Source organism: Eublepharis macularius, chromosome 17, assembly GCF_028583425.1.
Source record: "Eublepharis macularius isolate TG4126 chromosome 17, MPM_Emac_v1.0, whole genome shotgun sequence".
In the NCBI taxonomy this organism is placed as follows: Eukaryota; Metazoa; Chordata; class Lepidosauria; order Squamata; family Eublepharidae; genus Eublepharis; species Eublepharis macularius.
Genome location: NC_072806.1, coordinates 39,288,336 through 39,305,394, shown reverse-complemented (window position 1 = coordinate 39,305,394; position 17,059 = coordinate 39,288,336). Strand labels below are relative to the sequence as shown.

Here is a 17,059-nt window from a genome sequence, read left to right as displayed (position 1 = left end):
TCATGGGATAGTTCACACACTCTACCATGGAACCAACAAGAACAGGGACACACAGTTATACATGAGGTATTTCCATATATATTTAAGACCTGATTTACGTACTCTTTTCCCTTCAATAAAACTATGAAAATCCTAATTACACACGACAGTATGTGTCCATGTATGTGAACTTCCTCTCTCCAGCATATAAATCCCTGCTTGTGTGAGAGTGGGAATAGACACTGAGGATATGACAGAATGGAACTACATTTCTGATGTTCATCCATCTCTATGGTGGTAAGGGTTATCATAGGTTAGCTTTGTAGCAGAAACGTAGTTTTAGAGACAGAAACAAGCCAAGCAGAAACAGTGAGGAAAAGATCTGTGTTGTAACGTTATACAATGCATCTCATGCAGATGTGCTAGTAACATTTTTCTGCACTTCCTTTCAACACAGGACAGATGCACAAGCTTCAGAGGTGATTATAGTTTGCACATCATCCCTATCTGGGTCCCTTTAACGTGCAAACGGCAAGTGTATTCTCTCATTCTTTGAGACACTTCTCAATCCCAAAGGACACCTACATGCACCTCAATTCAAGTTTTATCACTTGGAAGATGTTAAATACCTTGGCTGTCATTCTAACAGAACAACTGTAGTCTGCGATTCAGATGTTCATTCTTTTTGTTTCACTATGGTCTCTTGTCAAACAGTTACTTAAGCACAACAAACCACTTGTGAAACCAGGGAGCAACCATCATGACTTAAGAGAACGAGCCATAATCTGTGAGGCTGCTTGTGGCATTTTTTAAAACCTGCCTAGGATCTTGAGTACAGATCCTCCTTAGGTTACCTTGAACTTTTACCTCAGGAGGGCCAAGGTCACAACCAACACTACTCCCCCGCCCTGCTGCAGATTCAGGTGTTGCCTACTTTACCCAGGCTTTTTATCTCAAGAACGCCTTTCCTTTGGGGTTCTGAATCCCACCCCTACCACCACCTGTGGCGTTTTGTCCTGTTTGCGTGACTTGTATGACTTTCTATGTTCAGATGGTTTTTGCTGCCACCCAAAGCTTTCGCCTTAAATCTTTTCTGTTAAACTATTATTACAGGAAGGCTTAGCTATAGATGATAATATAAAAATCCGAGCAGTCAAACCACAGCCAGGAGAAGAAAATCAATCACAATCTCAAACACAACTCTAATGCTGATTTTATAAATTGTTTGATCTAATAAAGTGACTAAGTGCATTCAAAGATATCATAAAGTGCTCTGTAGTTCCAAAGACAATTTCCAATATTCTGGTACAATAATAATTACAATGAATAACAATAAATATCACTCATAAATACTGTACAATAAATATGACTCATGAATAGTTCTGTACATAAATAGTATTCCTGTACCGTAACAGCTGCAGTAATTTAAACGTAAACCCAGCACAAAAACACCCTTGACATTAAAACAATCCTTTGCCTTTTTCCCTTTTTTCAGGTGTGCTGGGAAGAAAAGCTCCAGGGAAGATATCAAAATACAAGGTAAATATGAAGACAGCAATGCTATATTAACTGTTTCTATTTTTCTCTTTCAGATGGAGTTGTCAACATGAAAGGTGGTGGAAGTTCATGCCCATCAAGCCCTACAAGGGGCCAGGTATTAGCACACAAGTTTCGTCCACAGACTTCCTCAGGGGCAAGAGTACAGTCTCCCTTGCACTTGTAATTATAAATACTTCTTATATGACAAATATAACACTCGGCTTCTTTTCTCATGAATAGGAAGTTAACACTTACCACTGTAAATTAAAGTCACTCCTATCATGATAGATGATACCATGATAGATGACAGAAAAGTCAGTGCATAATGGGGGTGAGGTAAAAAAGGGATCATATATTCCAGAAGAAATAGGTCTTTTGTTTAATCAGACACAGATTTTCTTTTTAAGTACATGTGTATGATGGTTGCAGAGTACTGATAAGCATATTGATTTCAGAACAGGATCATAAGCTTGGTGGTTTCAAATTAGATTTATTCACAGACCCAATCACAAAGACTATTTTTTTACATGTTGCCACTTAAGCTAAAAATAATAAACTATTACAAAGACTTATTTTCCACACACAGAATAATTCTCTCTTCTCAACCAGAGAGAGAGACATCTCTCTGGGAACCAAAATCAAGATAATCCAAACTATGGTAATTCCCTGTTACTATGTATGGATGTGCAAGTTGGACAGTGAAGAAAGCTGACAGAAAGAAAATTGATTCATTTGAAATGTGGTGCTGGAGAAGAGTTCTGCAGATACCATGGACAGCCAGAAAGACAAATAAGTCTTTTATCAAGCCTGAATTCTCCCTAGAAGCTAAAATGACAAAACTGAGGCTACTGTACTTTGGTCACATCATGAGAAGACAAAATTCTCTGGAAAAAATAATGCAAAGAAAAGTGGAAGGCAGCAAGAAAAGAGGAAGACCTAAAACGAAATGGCTGGAGGACTCAATAAAAGAAGCGATTTCCTCCACTTTGGAAGATCTGAGCAAGTCTGTTAATGATACGACATTCTGGAGGTCTCTCATTCATAGGATTGCTGTAAGTCAGAGGTGACTTGACGGCACATAACACACACTCACCCGCACAGACAGAGACCCTCAAGCTCCCACACAGACTACTTTTCTGAACTAGACCTTCTGACTGAACCCTTCCCCTCGGCACTCGGCCCAACAACTGCTGCTCACTTTACTCCTAGGTTGCATCTACTGTCTAATCACATCACGCTTCACTCTAACATCCAGTCCTTCTCTTTCTCACTTCAGAAACTGGCATTTAAATCTACAGTAACAAATATTCAAAAAATCCACGTTAACCAGGAAGAAAGAAAACACAAACTATTTACAATTACTGTCACGGGCTGGGCCAGCCCAAGCAGGGTGGTTCAAGTCCAAACCTTAAGGCCAAAGTCAAAGGGGAGTTCCAAGAGCAAAAGCCAAGTCAAACCGGTGGTCAGAGCACGAGATAAAGCCAGGAGTGAGTCCAGAGTCCAAAAGCAAGGTCAGGCACAGTCCAAGGTCAGTCACCGATAATGTCAGGTCCAAAAGCAGGCACGGGCAAGGTTCACGAAACACGGAGTGGTTGCAGGTAGTAGACACGTTGCTTCCACACCCCGCAGTTCCTCCAGACTGGCTCTTATAGCCAGGCGTGGTTTTCAGCCAGCTGCTGGGGCTCTATCCTGCCACTACTCATTGTCACTCTCCAGCAGCTGGCGTTGGCTCAAGAGGCGAGCACTGCGCCGTCTCTCCTGCAGTTCCAGTCTCTGGCGCTGCCTGCGGCGTTCCTTGGGCGTGGGTGAACCTGGGGGGGTGGAGGATCTTGGCTGCGCTGCACCTGTAGAAGTCCCTGGCTGAGCTTCCTCTGTAGTATTGGAGCTAGAGGGTGCTGGTGCCTCAGCTGCTGGCTGTAAGCTCTGATCAGCCAGCAGCTGTTGCTCCTGATTGCTGGCTTCTGCTGAATCAGGGCTAGGGCTGGCTACACAGGGCTCCTCTTCTCCTGAGGAGTCCTGGCTGGCTACACGAGGCTCCTCTCCTCCAGAGGAGACCTCACTTTCAGACTGGGCCATGACAATTACAATTGCTGGTTCAGATCTCAGCTACAAACTCGCTAGGTGGCCTAAGGCAGGCCATTCTCTCTCTCTTTGTGCTTCAGTCCCTCATCTGCAATAAGGAAATGATGACATTAAGAATTGATAATATTCAATCCTACAAGACTGATAGAAGGATTACCATATGGGAGTCTCTCAAGGTTCCCCCCGAACCGAGTAGCCTTCCTCTTAGGGGTGCCCGATGCCAATGGATCCGACACTGCAGGTGACTTCACAGGAGTGTGGATCTGAGCTGCCTTTGACAGACCATGCAAGTCTGATCCTTGGAGTTGAGGTCAGCTCCAAGATGAATCCAAGGACACCGCTGACTGACGGGTGCCGGATCCTAGTTGATTCTGTAGGTGCCAAGGCAGCCCTCTTGAGGGCTTGGGCAGCTGCCGTCCCCAGTGAAGACGGGGAAAGGATCTTTGGTGCATTGGACACTTTCATAGTGCATTTCCAAAGCAGCGCCTTAAGCCGTTTGGCCCTCTCTATTCTGGCCTTTGTGGTGAAACTCTTACAATGCTCACAGGCCTGGATATTATGGCCCTTCCCCAGGCACTCCAGACAGATGGAATGACCATCTGTCTTGGTCATCTTGGTTGCGCAGGTAGTGCACTTCTTAAATAAGGCTGTATTGGCCAAATTAAAGAACTATCTCATCAACAAGCTCTATTTTTCAACTTTAAGACGAGCGGAGTAAACTAGAACTTTCTCGACCGGTGGCAAAAAAAGGAACTAGAGGCTCAGGGGCGTCACTGCCCAGTGCCGTTTTGGTGGGAAGGGCTTGCTCATGCGCACTGGGAGGCGAGCGCCCCTGACAGACTTAGCCAGAAAAATTGTCTAATCGGCAGGCCTGAGCATGCGCAGTCCCATGTGGGACTGCACAGAAGACAGACAATGAACAGATGCGGTTGTAATAATAGAACTTGGTTGTAGACAATAGATTATTTGGTGTGTTTATTGGTCATTGGAAACATGTAGATATGTTTGCCGATCACTAGGTTTGCTGTATAAGGAGGTTCTTATTCTTCCATCATGTATTTGTACAGTGTTGTTGTTTGGGGAAGGAACCCACCTGCAACTTGGATGCTGCCCGGAGCAGCCAGCAGTTGCCATCTCAACCTCTCAGAGATGTGAAGTGGATGGCCCAGGGACATTTACCTGCAAGGTGGCAGGCAACCAGGAGACTCTGAAGGCCAGGCAGGAAACCAGCTGGCAAGCCTTGGAGAGCTGGAGCAGAACTGGTGCACTCCAGTCAAACTGTTAGCAAGGGAGGAGTGAGAACTAGTGTCATCAAGTGACACCCGGGGGCAGAAGAGAACAATGGCCTCTGGAGAGCACTGGACTCAGCACTGGACGTTGTCAGAGCTAATGACATTGGGTCAGCCATGGAAAGATGTGGTCCTGGCCCTAATGAGAAGATGTGGAAATGAGTGGTAGGCCAGCGAGATGCCCAACCTGGACACAGCTGAGGGAAGATAGCAGCAAGGCCAGGAAGAGGTAGCAAAGGGAAGCTTGTGGCCAAAGCAGCCACTGGCAGCCCAGGCAGAGCCTGCCTGAGGTTTGGTGGGGCAATGGGGTGTGTTGTTCCCCTTAGCCCAGGTGATAGGGCAGGCACTAGGAGTAGGATCCTGGTGGTGGGGCTAGTAATAGGGGAGTTTAAATGGGGCTCTGTAGTTCCAGTCGAGGAGGAGATGCTGAGGGAATGTTGACCCTGCTGCTAAAAGGACAATGCCTCTCAGGCAGGTTGAAGAGGCCTGATGTTTCAGCCCCGTCCTTCTGCATCTGAGGCTGGTGGAGGCCCCTAGCCATGGATATTTTAAAGCCTGTGAAATACTTCACCTCCAGATTGTTCTGACTGCGAAAATAAAATCTAAAAGTGAATGACTACCATAGTGCTATGTCAGTGCAGTATTCACTGCCATGTGGAAGTAGCCCTGAAGGTATTGATCAAATATTTGTAAAATGTGTCCATTTTGTTTTTAACAAGTCTGAGGAAATGTCTTTCTTCAGATTATGTCAGAAACTCCATTAACAAAACCTTCTCCAGTCATTTTGCAGCAATTATCTTGTATTTGTTCTAATGGTTTAAATTAGCTCTAAATATAGCACCAGATTAGCTGTTAAGATCTTTAGGAGTGTAAGCTGGTAAACTTCCTAAAACTAAGGGAAAACAAACACAATTCTTATTGAAATCACTGCCCTTGGCTCTAACAATTCCACCTACATGCTCCTTGAATTTATAAATAAAAATAATATCAAGATGTTAGAAGTGTTACTGAATAATGGAAATCCTCAACAAGAAAAAAGACCATTGCTGAGACTTCAGCCCAAGTTCTCATAGGCAAGGGAGATTTTAATTGGGGACTAAGAACTAAATCCAAGCATGTAACTGCTATACGCTGGATAGCGACAAACCTATGGCAGCAGATTTGGAGCTTCAGATATCTTAGAACAGTACCTCCCACAAGAGTTTTCAAAGCTTTTGGCTAGATATAAAGAAAAAATGTTCCCCGACTATCAAAGCAACCAAACACTCAAGTCGTAAATCTATAGTTTCAACATTTTCCAAGTTTAAATCTAATGAATGACAGAAACTGTATCTTATACAATCAATGTTTCATCAAAATGGGCATGAGGAAGAGCAATAAAGCAGCTATACGGTGGGGATGGTACACTAAAAACTGAACATTACATACAAACACAGCTTTATACTCTACCTTCTTTAAATTGCAATTAATATCACCAAATTCCATATAGCCACTTCAAATTACAATCCTTGTTTCAGCCACAAGAAGGCATTCAAAGAGTGATGGGGAATTTACCACTTTAAAAACATGACCTAGATTTCCAGGGTAATTTTTCCACTTTTCTTTCAAAATAACCAGTCAGTGCAGGGGTCCCGAACATGGTGGGTGCCATGATGCCCCAAGTGTTTTTAGAAAGTGAGTGGGGCCAAGTATGTGTGTGTGTGGGGGGGGGGGAGTTTCTGATGTTTGTGGTAGTGGCTTTATGTAAACTTGTGCAAATAGCTGGGTGATATTCTGAAAACACAGGAGGACCTTCCTTCTGACTAAACATGATAGGTCACCATGGCTTAAATGCTCACTACATTGCTACTGAACTTCTACTGAAGTCATCAGATCTTTTTAATTTGATTTTTTCCCCTAATTCAGGTGGAAATTGATAATATCACATCATATTTTGATCTGACAAATGAAGACAGCCAGTGTCAGATGACGATTTCTTAACTAGCTCAACATGTATAACTTATACTGTGTGTATGCATGAAAATATTTTTAAACAATGTTAATTTTAAAAGGCATCCTGTTAACCACAGCTTCTGTTTGAAAAGCTGAAGGGCTACTATCAGAGCTATGCATAACCTCACCCCCAACATTTTGTGGTTGGCTTCATCTCCCACAGCAGCTATTTTGTGGTTCTGCCCACCACCTTCTGTCAGAATTCCAAATGTGCTCTTAAAGCTCCAAAAAGGTGGGGACTCCTGAATAAGTGGCTCTATCACTTTGTCTTGTTAATATGCTGTCACTGGTCATCTGGTCCCTAACAACAACAACAACAACAACCATTTATTATTTCCTTCCTAACAGCCAAAACAAAAAGGGGGGGGGGAAGGACTCCAGGGTACAACTTGTTCCAGAAACACCTGGATTTTCTCACTGAGGTAATTTTGTACTCCAGCCAGTCTAATCAATTGATCCATAAAATGGGATCTGCATAGCTTTCTCATGTTCAAAGGATTGCAAATGCTGCTGGAAGCATGAAAATTGCAACTGATTTGTTTGTCATGAGACCTCTAGCTCTATTGTTCCTTTTCAACAATTACATTTAGATGCTAAAAACTGGAATGGGTTTGAAAATCTATTGCTATTTTTCACAATATTTTGGTAAGTTTATGTACATTTAAGAACATTTTAAAATAGTTAAATCTCTTCACAAATAATTAGAAATGTAGCAATAATAGTCTTTTCTGCTTTTAATGAAACTTACTTCTATAAAAAAACACAATTGTCATTGGTTACTGATTATGCATATGGAATATATAAACACACCACAAGACAGCTGTTTGCGTGCTTACAGGAGATGTGGTAGTATATAGTACATATTGTCAAGTGAAAAAAAAAATTATTAGACCACTATTTAAACACACAAAATCAGTCTGGGGTAACTAGTTACCCACAAAGCAACTATCTCCCCATGTGAAGGCTACTTAGCCTTACAGGGTAACAACAGTATGTTATGAAGCAAATAATCCACATGGTAAGGCCTCAAGCATGTGTCCTTAGAAATACTGGTAATAATTCCAGGTCCTTCTCCATGTTTGAACCCTGCAAGTAATAAACTATTAAGAAAAATCCCCCATCCTGACAAAAATTCCCTCTCCAGAATTGTGTAAGGGGCTCAAAAGCATTCCCCTACCCATTTCCCCCCCATAAAAAGTCTGCCAAGGAAACGTTGTGATGTGACGTCCCCCCATGGGTCAGTAATGACTCAGTGCTTGCACAGGGGACCTTTACCTTTACTGCTTAATTGATGCTCAAGTATCCTCAGCATCCCATGCCTCCTAGAGAGAAATGAGCATGCTCAGCCCCTATCTTTTCTTTTTTCCCTTTTTCTCTTTAAAAAGCTATGAAGCGTCCCTGTATATGCAGAAATACAACCTCAGTCTGTGGGTGGCCCCATTTCACCACCCCAGTGAAAGGTATCAGGCCATGCGTGCTGTTAAGAGGAATGGATTTCTCTGCTGCCATTTGCAGGGCACTTTCCTACACATTTCCCGAAAACAAGTTCAATGCCTCATCCATGTCTCAGAATTCTAAAGCTAATGACGAAGACCCTCACACACCTAATGTCACTTCCTTCTCCCCTCTTTCGAACAGTTTGTCATATGGGCTATGACAGCTGGCCTACCTGCTACTTCCCAGACACCAAAAGGGCTGAAGAATTAGAAATTCAAAGCCAACATCCAACTTCTGTAGGATGAAGTCAATCACACCAGCCTCAAGTAAGATTGCTGGTTTAGCATTTAGGATACATTTCTTCAAAGTAGTCGATGTGTGGTGGTTGGAGTATGTCAAGAGCAGAGAGTACCTAAGAAACAAGAGGGAAGATGATTTGATTACTTGGAACACACTAGAAGGCCTTACTTTAGAGAGAGAACACAGTCTGAGAAACTGAAAGAGGAGTAGGAAGAAGAGGCAAACTGGACCTCAAGATGAGGCAGTACTGATATTTGATCCACAGTGGGTAATATTTACTTATTTATTTATTTATAGGCAGTATCTGAGATGAAACTCAAGACACAGTCAATATGCAGTCTATCAGTTAAAAATCCGTAATACTCATCAAAAACTAGGCAAGTAAACTGTCACAGCACCCTAACATACAGCACACTTTTACGAGGCTATCAAGTGCACTTCTCAGTCATATTGCTATCCTTCCTCAAAACAAACAGCAAAGGGTGTAGGGGGGGGGAGCCCATTCCAGAGCACTGACACAAAGAAAATTGTTCATGAATGGGCTGAAAATGCATCCCTCTTCATAACTGATGGAACTTTTCAAAGTAATTACAGAGAGGAATATAAGTTACATATAGTTAAATTGCAAAAAGGTCCTCCTTTGGTTTATAAATGACATAAAATATGCAGATCATGAGTTATGAAAGGCTTTAGGACAACTTAATGCCACACTCAAAGTGGTTTACAAAGTGTGTTATTATTATCCCCATGACAATCACCCTGTGAGGTAGGTGGGGCTGAGAGAGCCTTGAGAGAGCTGCAACTGACCCAAGGGCACCCACCTGGCTTCAAGTGGAGGAGTGAGTAATCAAACCTGGTTCTCCAGATTAGAGTCCTGCCACTCTTAAACACTATACCAAATTAAATTGACCCTGGAAGCCAATGCAGATCTCCCCTCCTCACAGCTATCAGAGCCAGCGTAGGTTAATGGTTAGAGTGCTGGACTAAAATCTGGGAGACTAGGGTTTAAATCTTCATGCCAGGATCTGGAAGTACTCCACTGCACACACTCCAATGTATAAGTTAAAGTTACGGCATCAGTGAAGTAAATAAAATAAAAATTAGCAGTCAGTGCCTCCTGAAATACTCTCACCAGGCAATTTTGGGGTTTTTTCCCCCTTTTATAAATCTACTATACATATCTGCATAATCACTGAACTGTGCAGAAATATCTACATTATCTTTTAGCGCAGGGATTTTGAAGTGAGGTCAGGTAGGTAATCTATCAAAATCTTCTTTCCAGAAAAATGTTGGGGGGAAACTGAAAAATATGCAAGGCTTTCTTTAAACATTTCAACTTGTTTTCTTACTTCAATACAATAAAATGCATCATGTACTATGGAACTTGTAAATCATATAGTTTTCTGAAATCAAAACTACAAATATTCCCCACACTTGAGATGGAGCTGTAAACCACTGTGACGTCTTTTGAGTATTTCAGTTTTTGTTATCTGATAGAAAAAAAGTTGAAAAATACTACACATTTTGAGCAAAACCTTGACTTAAAAACATTTATCATTTCAAAAGAGAAACCATTCTATAGCAGCTCTCCTCCAGGCATGTTCCCCCAAATTTCCCATTTGTCAAATGGAAAAATGTTTACAGTCCTTGAGGGAGGAAGAAGTAGCCAAAGGGAGTCCTCCCATTTTTTCAGGTCTTCTTATGTGTGTGGGTGGTGCTGTTTCAGTACCCGACTAGTTTGCTGTTGGAAGGCTATGCTGGGGGCAAACACACAGAAAAATCATCTGCCCTAGTTGGCAATGCTCCGTTGTGTCTGCCATGGTGGGAAGCTTTTGTGCTTAATGCTCATGCCTCCAGGACAAGAGAAAGCAGACTTCTGATTGATCTGCACCCTGAAAGCACCTGACTGCACAGAAGTAGGCAGATTCCCATTACAACAGGTTCATTTCCAAGGAGAGAGAAAAAACTCAAAAGTATCTTGTATGTATGACTAATAGCAAATCATCACTCTGTCAGCTGTTGACCAGATTAGCATGGTTATAATTCAGTAAAAAAAAGTCTGATCCAACACAATAGCAAGCAGGAATAAGCTATCAGTTTGGACAACTGGAAATTTTATTGTCTCCCTCATCATTTCCTTGGCTTGGGTGGCAGAACACTGTATCATTTAATGTCAGGCTATGGATGGCAGGATATGGCAGGCAGATCCCTGGACCACTGCAGCCAGACACAGGTCCTTGGTTAAATGGCTTTTATTCAGAAATCAGATCATTTCCATATATATGTCCATAGGACTACTCAGAAGCAAGGGAAGCATCTAAGCAGCAAGAGTAAAAGTTGACAGGGATGACATCATGTGTGAGAGACTTCTCTTTTAACATTCAAGTCCGTTCCTTTCCCCCCTCCCAATCATAAACAAGATTTTGTCTCTCTTCTTGTGTGAGAACGTTTCACATATTTGTAGTATCAAGTTGAGTCACTGAAAACAAGACATAGCAAAGTCTGAGAGGGAGTAGCATACAAGGTCAGAAACACTGGAAGCTGTTGCAGTTCATTAGAACTGTGAAAGCCTGTGAAAGAAATAGTTATGACATTGGTAAAATGACATCGAGTTACAGCAGGATGCATTGGTTCAGAACAAATCATTAAAATTGGCATGGATGGGGCTCAGACGTGACATTTAATCTCTTCTTTTGGACATCTCTAAAAATATTTGATTTTATGGCACTAGTATGAATCTGTCAGAACTTCTGATGCATCTACTGCAAGTTCTGCAGTCTGAAGTCAGTATGCAGAATTTAATTTCAGTTTCTTGCTTTAAACATGAGATTTCTACAACAAACACATCATGGCTATCCATGGATAGTACAATTATGTCTTCTCTCATTTCTTTTTTATTTTTGTATGTTTTCATTGTGAGCATTTCTGTTCTACTCATTGTTATTGCTGATGCTCACAAGTAATTTGTTTCTTAACAAGGAAATACCTTAATTTAGAGTGCTTTTTAATATTCCTACTGGAGCCCATCTTCATGATTTTTAAGACCTTTTACTTTCATCTGCAGTTTATAAAATAATTATTATAACGTGTACTTTAATGCCTATATTTTGGTAGCTTGTATGTTATTTCGTCTAAAAGCCAATGTGTTACAGAGACATTAATGAACTGTTTCCTGTTTGTCATTTTTATTTAATTGATGCAAAAACTTGATCATTTTAACAGGAAAAACAGTACGAGGAGGAAAATGGCATGAAAATGTTTATTTTACATTACTTATAATTGGTTTTTCTCATTGAGACTCAAGGTGTAATTCAACACAATCGATAGCTGAGACATAAGGACACTATGGTTTTATTTACAAAACAAATGCTTATAGTTATATTAATTAACTAAAAGCTGCATTTTATACACAACTAGAAACAAGAGTGTTGAAGCCTGGCTAGTGGTGTGGGAGTGCTTTGAAAAAACAAGGTGTCAGGTCTTGCCAGGTACTTCCCCAAACACTTCACTGCATCACTCCAGTGTATGAGTTAAATATATTTTATTAAGGAAATGCCTAAAGGCAGTAAAACAGGATCAATTATAGGTCAGTGTCTCCACCACCACCCCTCCAGTGGGAAGGAGAGGCCTTTAGAAGTTTTGGTGCGCATCGCCTGGGAAGAAGGGAGGGGGAGAAAAGAACTCAGTTCAGTCTCTGTGTTAAGTTCAAGGTCAGGTTCTAGGGCTTTGGCAAGAACTTGTAACCAAAACACCTTGCCTGGAAGATAAGCAATTAGTAACAGAGCAACAGACCTCTGGTTCCACTCTGCACGGACTCAAGGGGCACTACGGCACAATAATACATCACAATACACCTGAAGCACGGCAGATATGCTGAAGGCATATCTGACACAAGGTTGAACTTACTTATAAAACAGGGATACACCTACATGTAACTACTGTTCATTGAGTGTTCTTCTGTGCAGGCACACATGGGAACAACCGTGCATGCACAGGCCAGCCACAGACGTATCTATGCTCCAAAAGGCATGAGACACTCACCCGGCCTTTTCACGTGCTTTTTGAGTGGGTGTGGCTATAAAAGGTGGGGCGAGTGGATCCCTCCCTCAGTTCATAATGCCACTGGTAAAGAAGAAAGTAGCATATTTAAAAAGCACATGGCAGGGAAAGGAGGGAGGGATGTGTGCCTCCACAGAAGAACACTAGAAGAACAACAGTTACAGGTAGGTGCAACCCTGTTTTCTTAGTCGTGTCTTCTGTGCAGTCCCACATGGGAGATTAGTGAGCTAACTTACCCAGGAAGTGGGCGAGTTGTTCATCATTAAAGAAAAAGACTCTTCAAGACAGCCTTGCCAACTGCAGTGTCCCTTCTGGAGTCAATGTTAGTCGCATAGTGTTTAATAAAGGTGAACGGAGTCAACCAGGCGGCCACTTTGCATAAGTCCACAAGTGGAATGCCCAAACTAAATGCTGACGAAGTTGACTGGGCTCTTGTTGAATGTGCCCTGATGATCAAAGAGCAAGGCTGTTTGGCTTGTCCATAACACACTTTAATAAGCTACACTAACCAGTTGGAGATGGTTTGAGTGGTGACTTTCTGTCCTTTTTTAGCTCCTTTGAAGGAAACAAATAGAAAAGGGTCCTTTCTGAAGGCAAGAGTCCTGTCCAGGAAAAAACACAGAGCACGCTTGACATCCAAAGAGTCTGTCAGCCTCTGTAGAAGTCGAAGAAAAAAACACAGGCAGAGTAACGTCCTGGTTAAGGTGAAAAGCAGAGACTACCCTGGGAAGGAACTGGAAGCTGAGACGGAGAACCACTTTGTCTGCAAACATTCTGAGGAGAGGCGGATCATACTTGCAGTTCACTCACCCTCCTGGCTAATGTAATGGCCACTAAGAAGGTTGTCTTAGCTGTCAGAAATTTGAGAGGAAATGTAGCTAATGGCTCAAAAGGCTTAAGCATGAGAGTTGTTAAAACCAAAGATCGGCTCCACTGAGGAGTGGGTTTGGAAACAGGAGGGTAAACATTAGCCAAGCCTTTAAGGAAAGATTTGCATTCTGGTTGGGAGAAGAGGGACCTACCGTTCACCAACTCATGATAGGTCATGATGGCCACCAGATGGACCTTCACAGAAGCATTAAGAGTCCCCGGTTCTTTAATAGGATCAGTTAATCTAAGACAGATGGCAAGGGAGTTGAAGAATGAACTAAGCCCTGTTCAACTTCCCAAGGGGAGAGATGTTTCCACTTCCCAGAGTATGACTTTCAGGTGGAAGGCTTTCTAGCATGTAAAATTATGTTTCTGACTGGGGAAGAGAACTGTGTTGTCGTCCCGAAGAAGGGTTGGTGACAGCAGAAACCAATAAGTCCTTCCCTGTGACATTCTGGACAGGGTAGAGAACCAAACCTGTCTTGGCCAATAAGGGTCGATTACAATCGCTGATGTCTTCTCCCTCATCATTTTGCTGAGTGTTAAAGTCATGAGGAGAGGAGGGAAGGCATACAGCAGACTGCCTGACTAGGAGATTTGGAAAGTGTCTCCTAGGGAGGACTTCCTTTTGCCTCCTCTTGAGCAGTACTGGGGGCACCTCTTGTTGAGGGAGGTAGCAAAGAGGTCTATAGTTGGAACCCCCAGTTTTGGAACAAGGGTTGAAGGAAATCCATATGGATGGACCATTCATAATTGAGATCCTTGGAGAGACTCAAAGCATCTGCCCAAGACTTGACCTCCCCAGTGATGTGAAAGGCTATGAAGGAAAACTGATGTTGGATTGCCCATTCCAAACCAGGGCAGATTCCCGGGAGCGGGACAGAGAAACCATGCTGCCCTGTTTGTCCAGATAATGCATGGCAGTTGTGTTTTCCATGTATATCTGAGCATTCTTGCCCCCAACAAGGTAGAGGAAGGCTTTTAGGACAAATCAGATAGCCCTTAGCTCTAGAAGGTTGATGTGAAACTTTGACTCATGTTGAGAACACAGGCCGTTCAAGTTATTGTCTCCAGAGTAAGCCCCCCACTCCAACAGGGTAGCGTCCATGTAGATGGAGAGGTAAATGAGGCTGGAACTGAACGGGGTCCCTACCATTAGGTCCTGTTTGTCATTTCACCACGACAGGGTTTTGTGACTAATCCTCGGAACCGAGAACCATTTCTACAAGTTCTGTGAAACACCCTGCCAGGATGAAACACCCTGACAAACCAATTATGCAACGGCCGGAGCCGAAGTCTGGCAAACGGCATTATCAGTGTCAGAGAGGCCATAAAAATCTAACCGTTTTTGGATTTCCCTTGCGCTTTGATGTCTGAAAGAGCATACCTTGTTCAGAGTAACTTGGAACCGAGTTATAGGTTCCTCCGTGGGAAAAACCCGAGCTAGTGTGGAGTCCTACACTGCACCCAGGAATGTTACCCTCTCTTGTGGAACCAACGAAAACTTCTTCAAATTGACCCTTAGACCGAATTGTTCAAGGGTTGACAGTATTAGGGAGATGTGACAGGGGACTGATTCTCTGAACTGGCCCACGATAAGCCAGTTGTCCAAATAGGGAAATACAGTGCAACCCCTCTCCCTGTGTTGGTTGATCACTACTGCCATAACCTTGGTACTTTCTGTAAGAAGCATGTACTAGGATGTGGAAATATGCATCCTTGAGATTCACAGTAATGAACCAACAGTGTTTTCCCAAAAGATGTAAAACAACTTTTAATAATAACATTCTGAACTTTTTCTGAGTCGCAAACATATTTACAAAGCAAAGATCTAAGATGGGGCAAGAGCCCCCTGACTTTTTGTCTATCATAAAATAACAGGAGTAAATCCTTTTGGAACCGAGGTTGTTACCGGATATATAGCCTGTTTCAGTAGTAGGCTCTGCACTTCCTTTACCATAAGTGCTTAAGGTGAGGGGTGTGCGTGGAGGGTTCGACTGAGGAGGAACGTTCGGGGGAATGGATTCAAACTCTAGGGAGTAACCTTCCTGAACTATTGACAGTACCCAGAGTTCTTGGTTAATTTTCTCCCATGCATGTAGGGGCAGGGATTGACCAACAGGGAAAGGGAAAGACGGCTTGGCATCAAAAACTCTGTTTAGTGGAGCCCGAATGCTCTCTGGGGGAATTGGAACCATCCTTAGACTTATGACTGGGCTGATTGGAAGGAACCGTAGACGGAGAATGCTGCTGGTTCCGACGTAGGTGTTGGTTGGGTTGAGATGGGAACCGATTGTACCTGGGGTTGTAAATGAGGGTAAGTTCTAGGAGGGAACCGATGCTTGTATGAAATGACCAGGGTAATCCCTAATGACCTAGCAGTTACCTTATCATCCTTGAGTTTCTTAAGTGCATCAGTAGTAGACGAAAAATATCATTTCCCTTGAAGGGTAGATCTCCAACCCTTAACCTATGATGTGGGGCTAAATTGATGGTTCTAAACCACGCATGTCTCTGAATCACAATGGCCAAGACTATAGCTCATGCAGAGCAATCTCCAATATATCTCACAGTGAGGATTTGCTGCTTAGAGAGCTGAAGGGCTTCACCTTGGAAAATTTTTGCGAAACATTACTTCTCATCAGGGATGAGACTAAGGTAAGCCCGATCTTGTCCCACAGGAACAGTTGGTGTCTGGCCTTGAAGACAGTCAGAGCTGAACAAGTCACCTCAATCTCCAATGACCTTGCCATTCTGATTAGTTGTTAAGAGAAGAGGCGGAGGTCCTCAGTGGGAGAGACAGCACGGTCCTCTGTTATACATTCAGAAGGTGATGGCTCGGATGCCAAGGAACCACAGTCAGAGCTGTCATTAGGATGCGTTGATGGATCAAATGTTGGTTCTACAGACCCGGTGTCTTCAGGATCCGTTGGAGGAACCAAGGAAGGTCTTGTCTTTGCAATGGAGGAGCTAGGTTCTGGAGGGTAGTACTCATCATGTAGGAAATAGTGAGGCGGTGGGTAAAGGCCCGGAGATCTTTCTGTTCCGTAGGCATAATAATGATAGGGTAACTCATAAGGGTATGGAACCGAGGGATGCCTGTGACTTTTAATGACCTCCATACAACTCTAAGTGTCAGTCAGAGCTGAAGAAGCTGCTTTCTTCTGTGTAACTTGTACTGGAGAAGGTGCAAGTGAGGATAACAGCACTCCCAGATCTGAGAGAGCTGGGATTTCTACATCTACCATGGTAGGAACCAAGTCTGAAGGTTGGAGTAAGGGGAGGAGTTCTTGGAACTGCAGGCGGGCTTGAAGCTGCAGAGGTGGAAGGAACTGAAGCTGAAGACTGCTTTTTTTTTGTATGCCTCGACTTCAGCTTGGCCTTTTTTGATGGCTCCTTGCAAGAAGACTGAGATGGGCCAGAATCTTTCTGAACCAACTGGTTCGTATTGACAGCACTTGGAGCTGAAGTAGAAGGAACCGACTGGTTCTTATTGTCAGCACTTTTAGCGA

General features: G+C 42.9%; 1 protein-coding gene across 2 annotated transcripts in view; it reads right to left on the bottom strand.

Moving 5' to 3' along the window:
- The window catches only part of NLK (nemo like kinase), a 241,696-nt gene that overhangs the window by 81,843 nt on the left and 142,794 nt on the right, over nucleotides 1–17,059 (bottom strand). For both annotated transcript variants that reach the window (XM_055001257.1, XM_055001256.1), the window contains exon 3: nucleotides 8,675–8,730. In XM_055001257.1, the coding sequence (XP_054857232.1) occupies nucleotides 8,675–8,730 (56 nt within the window). The remainder of the gene's footprint in view (nucleotides 1–8,674; nucleotides 8,731–17,059) is intronic.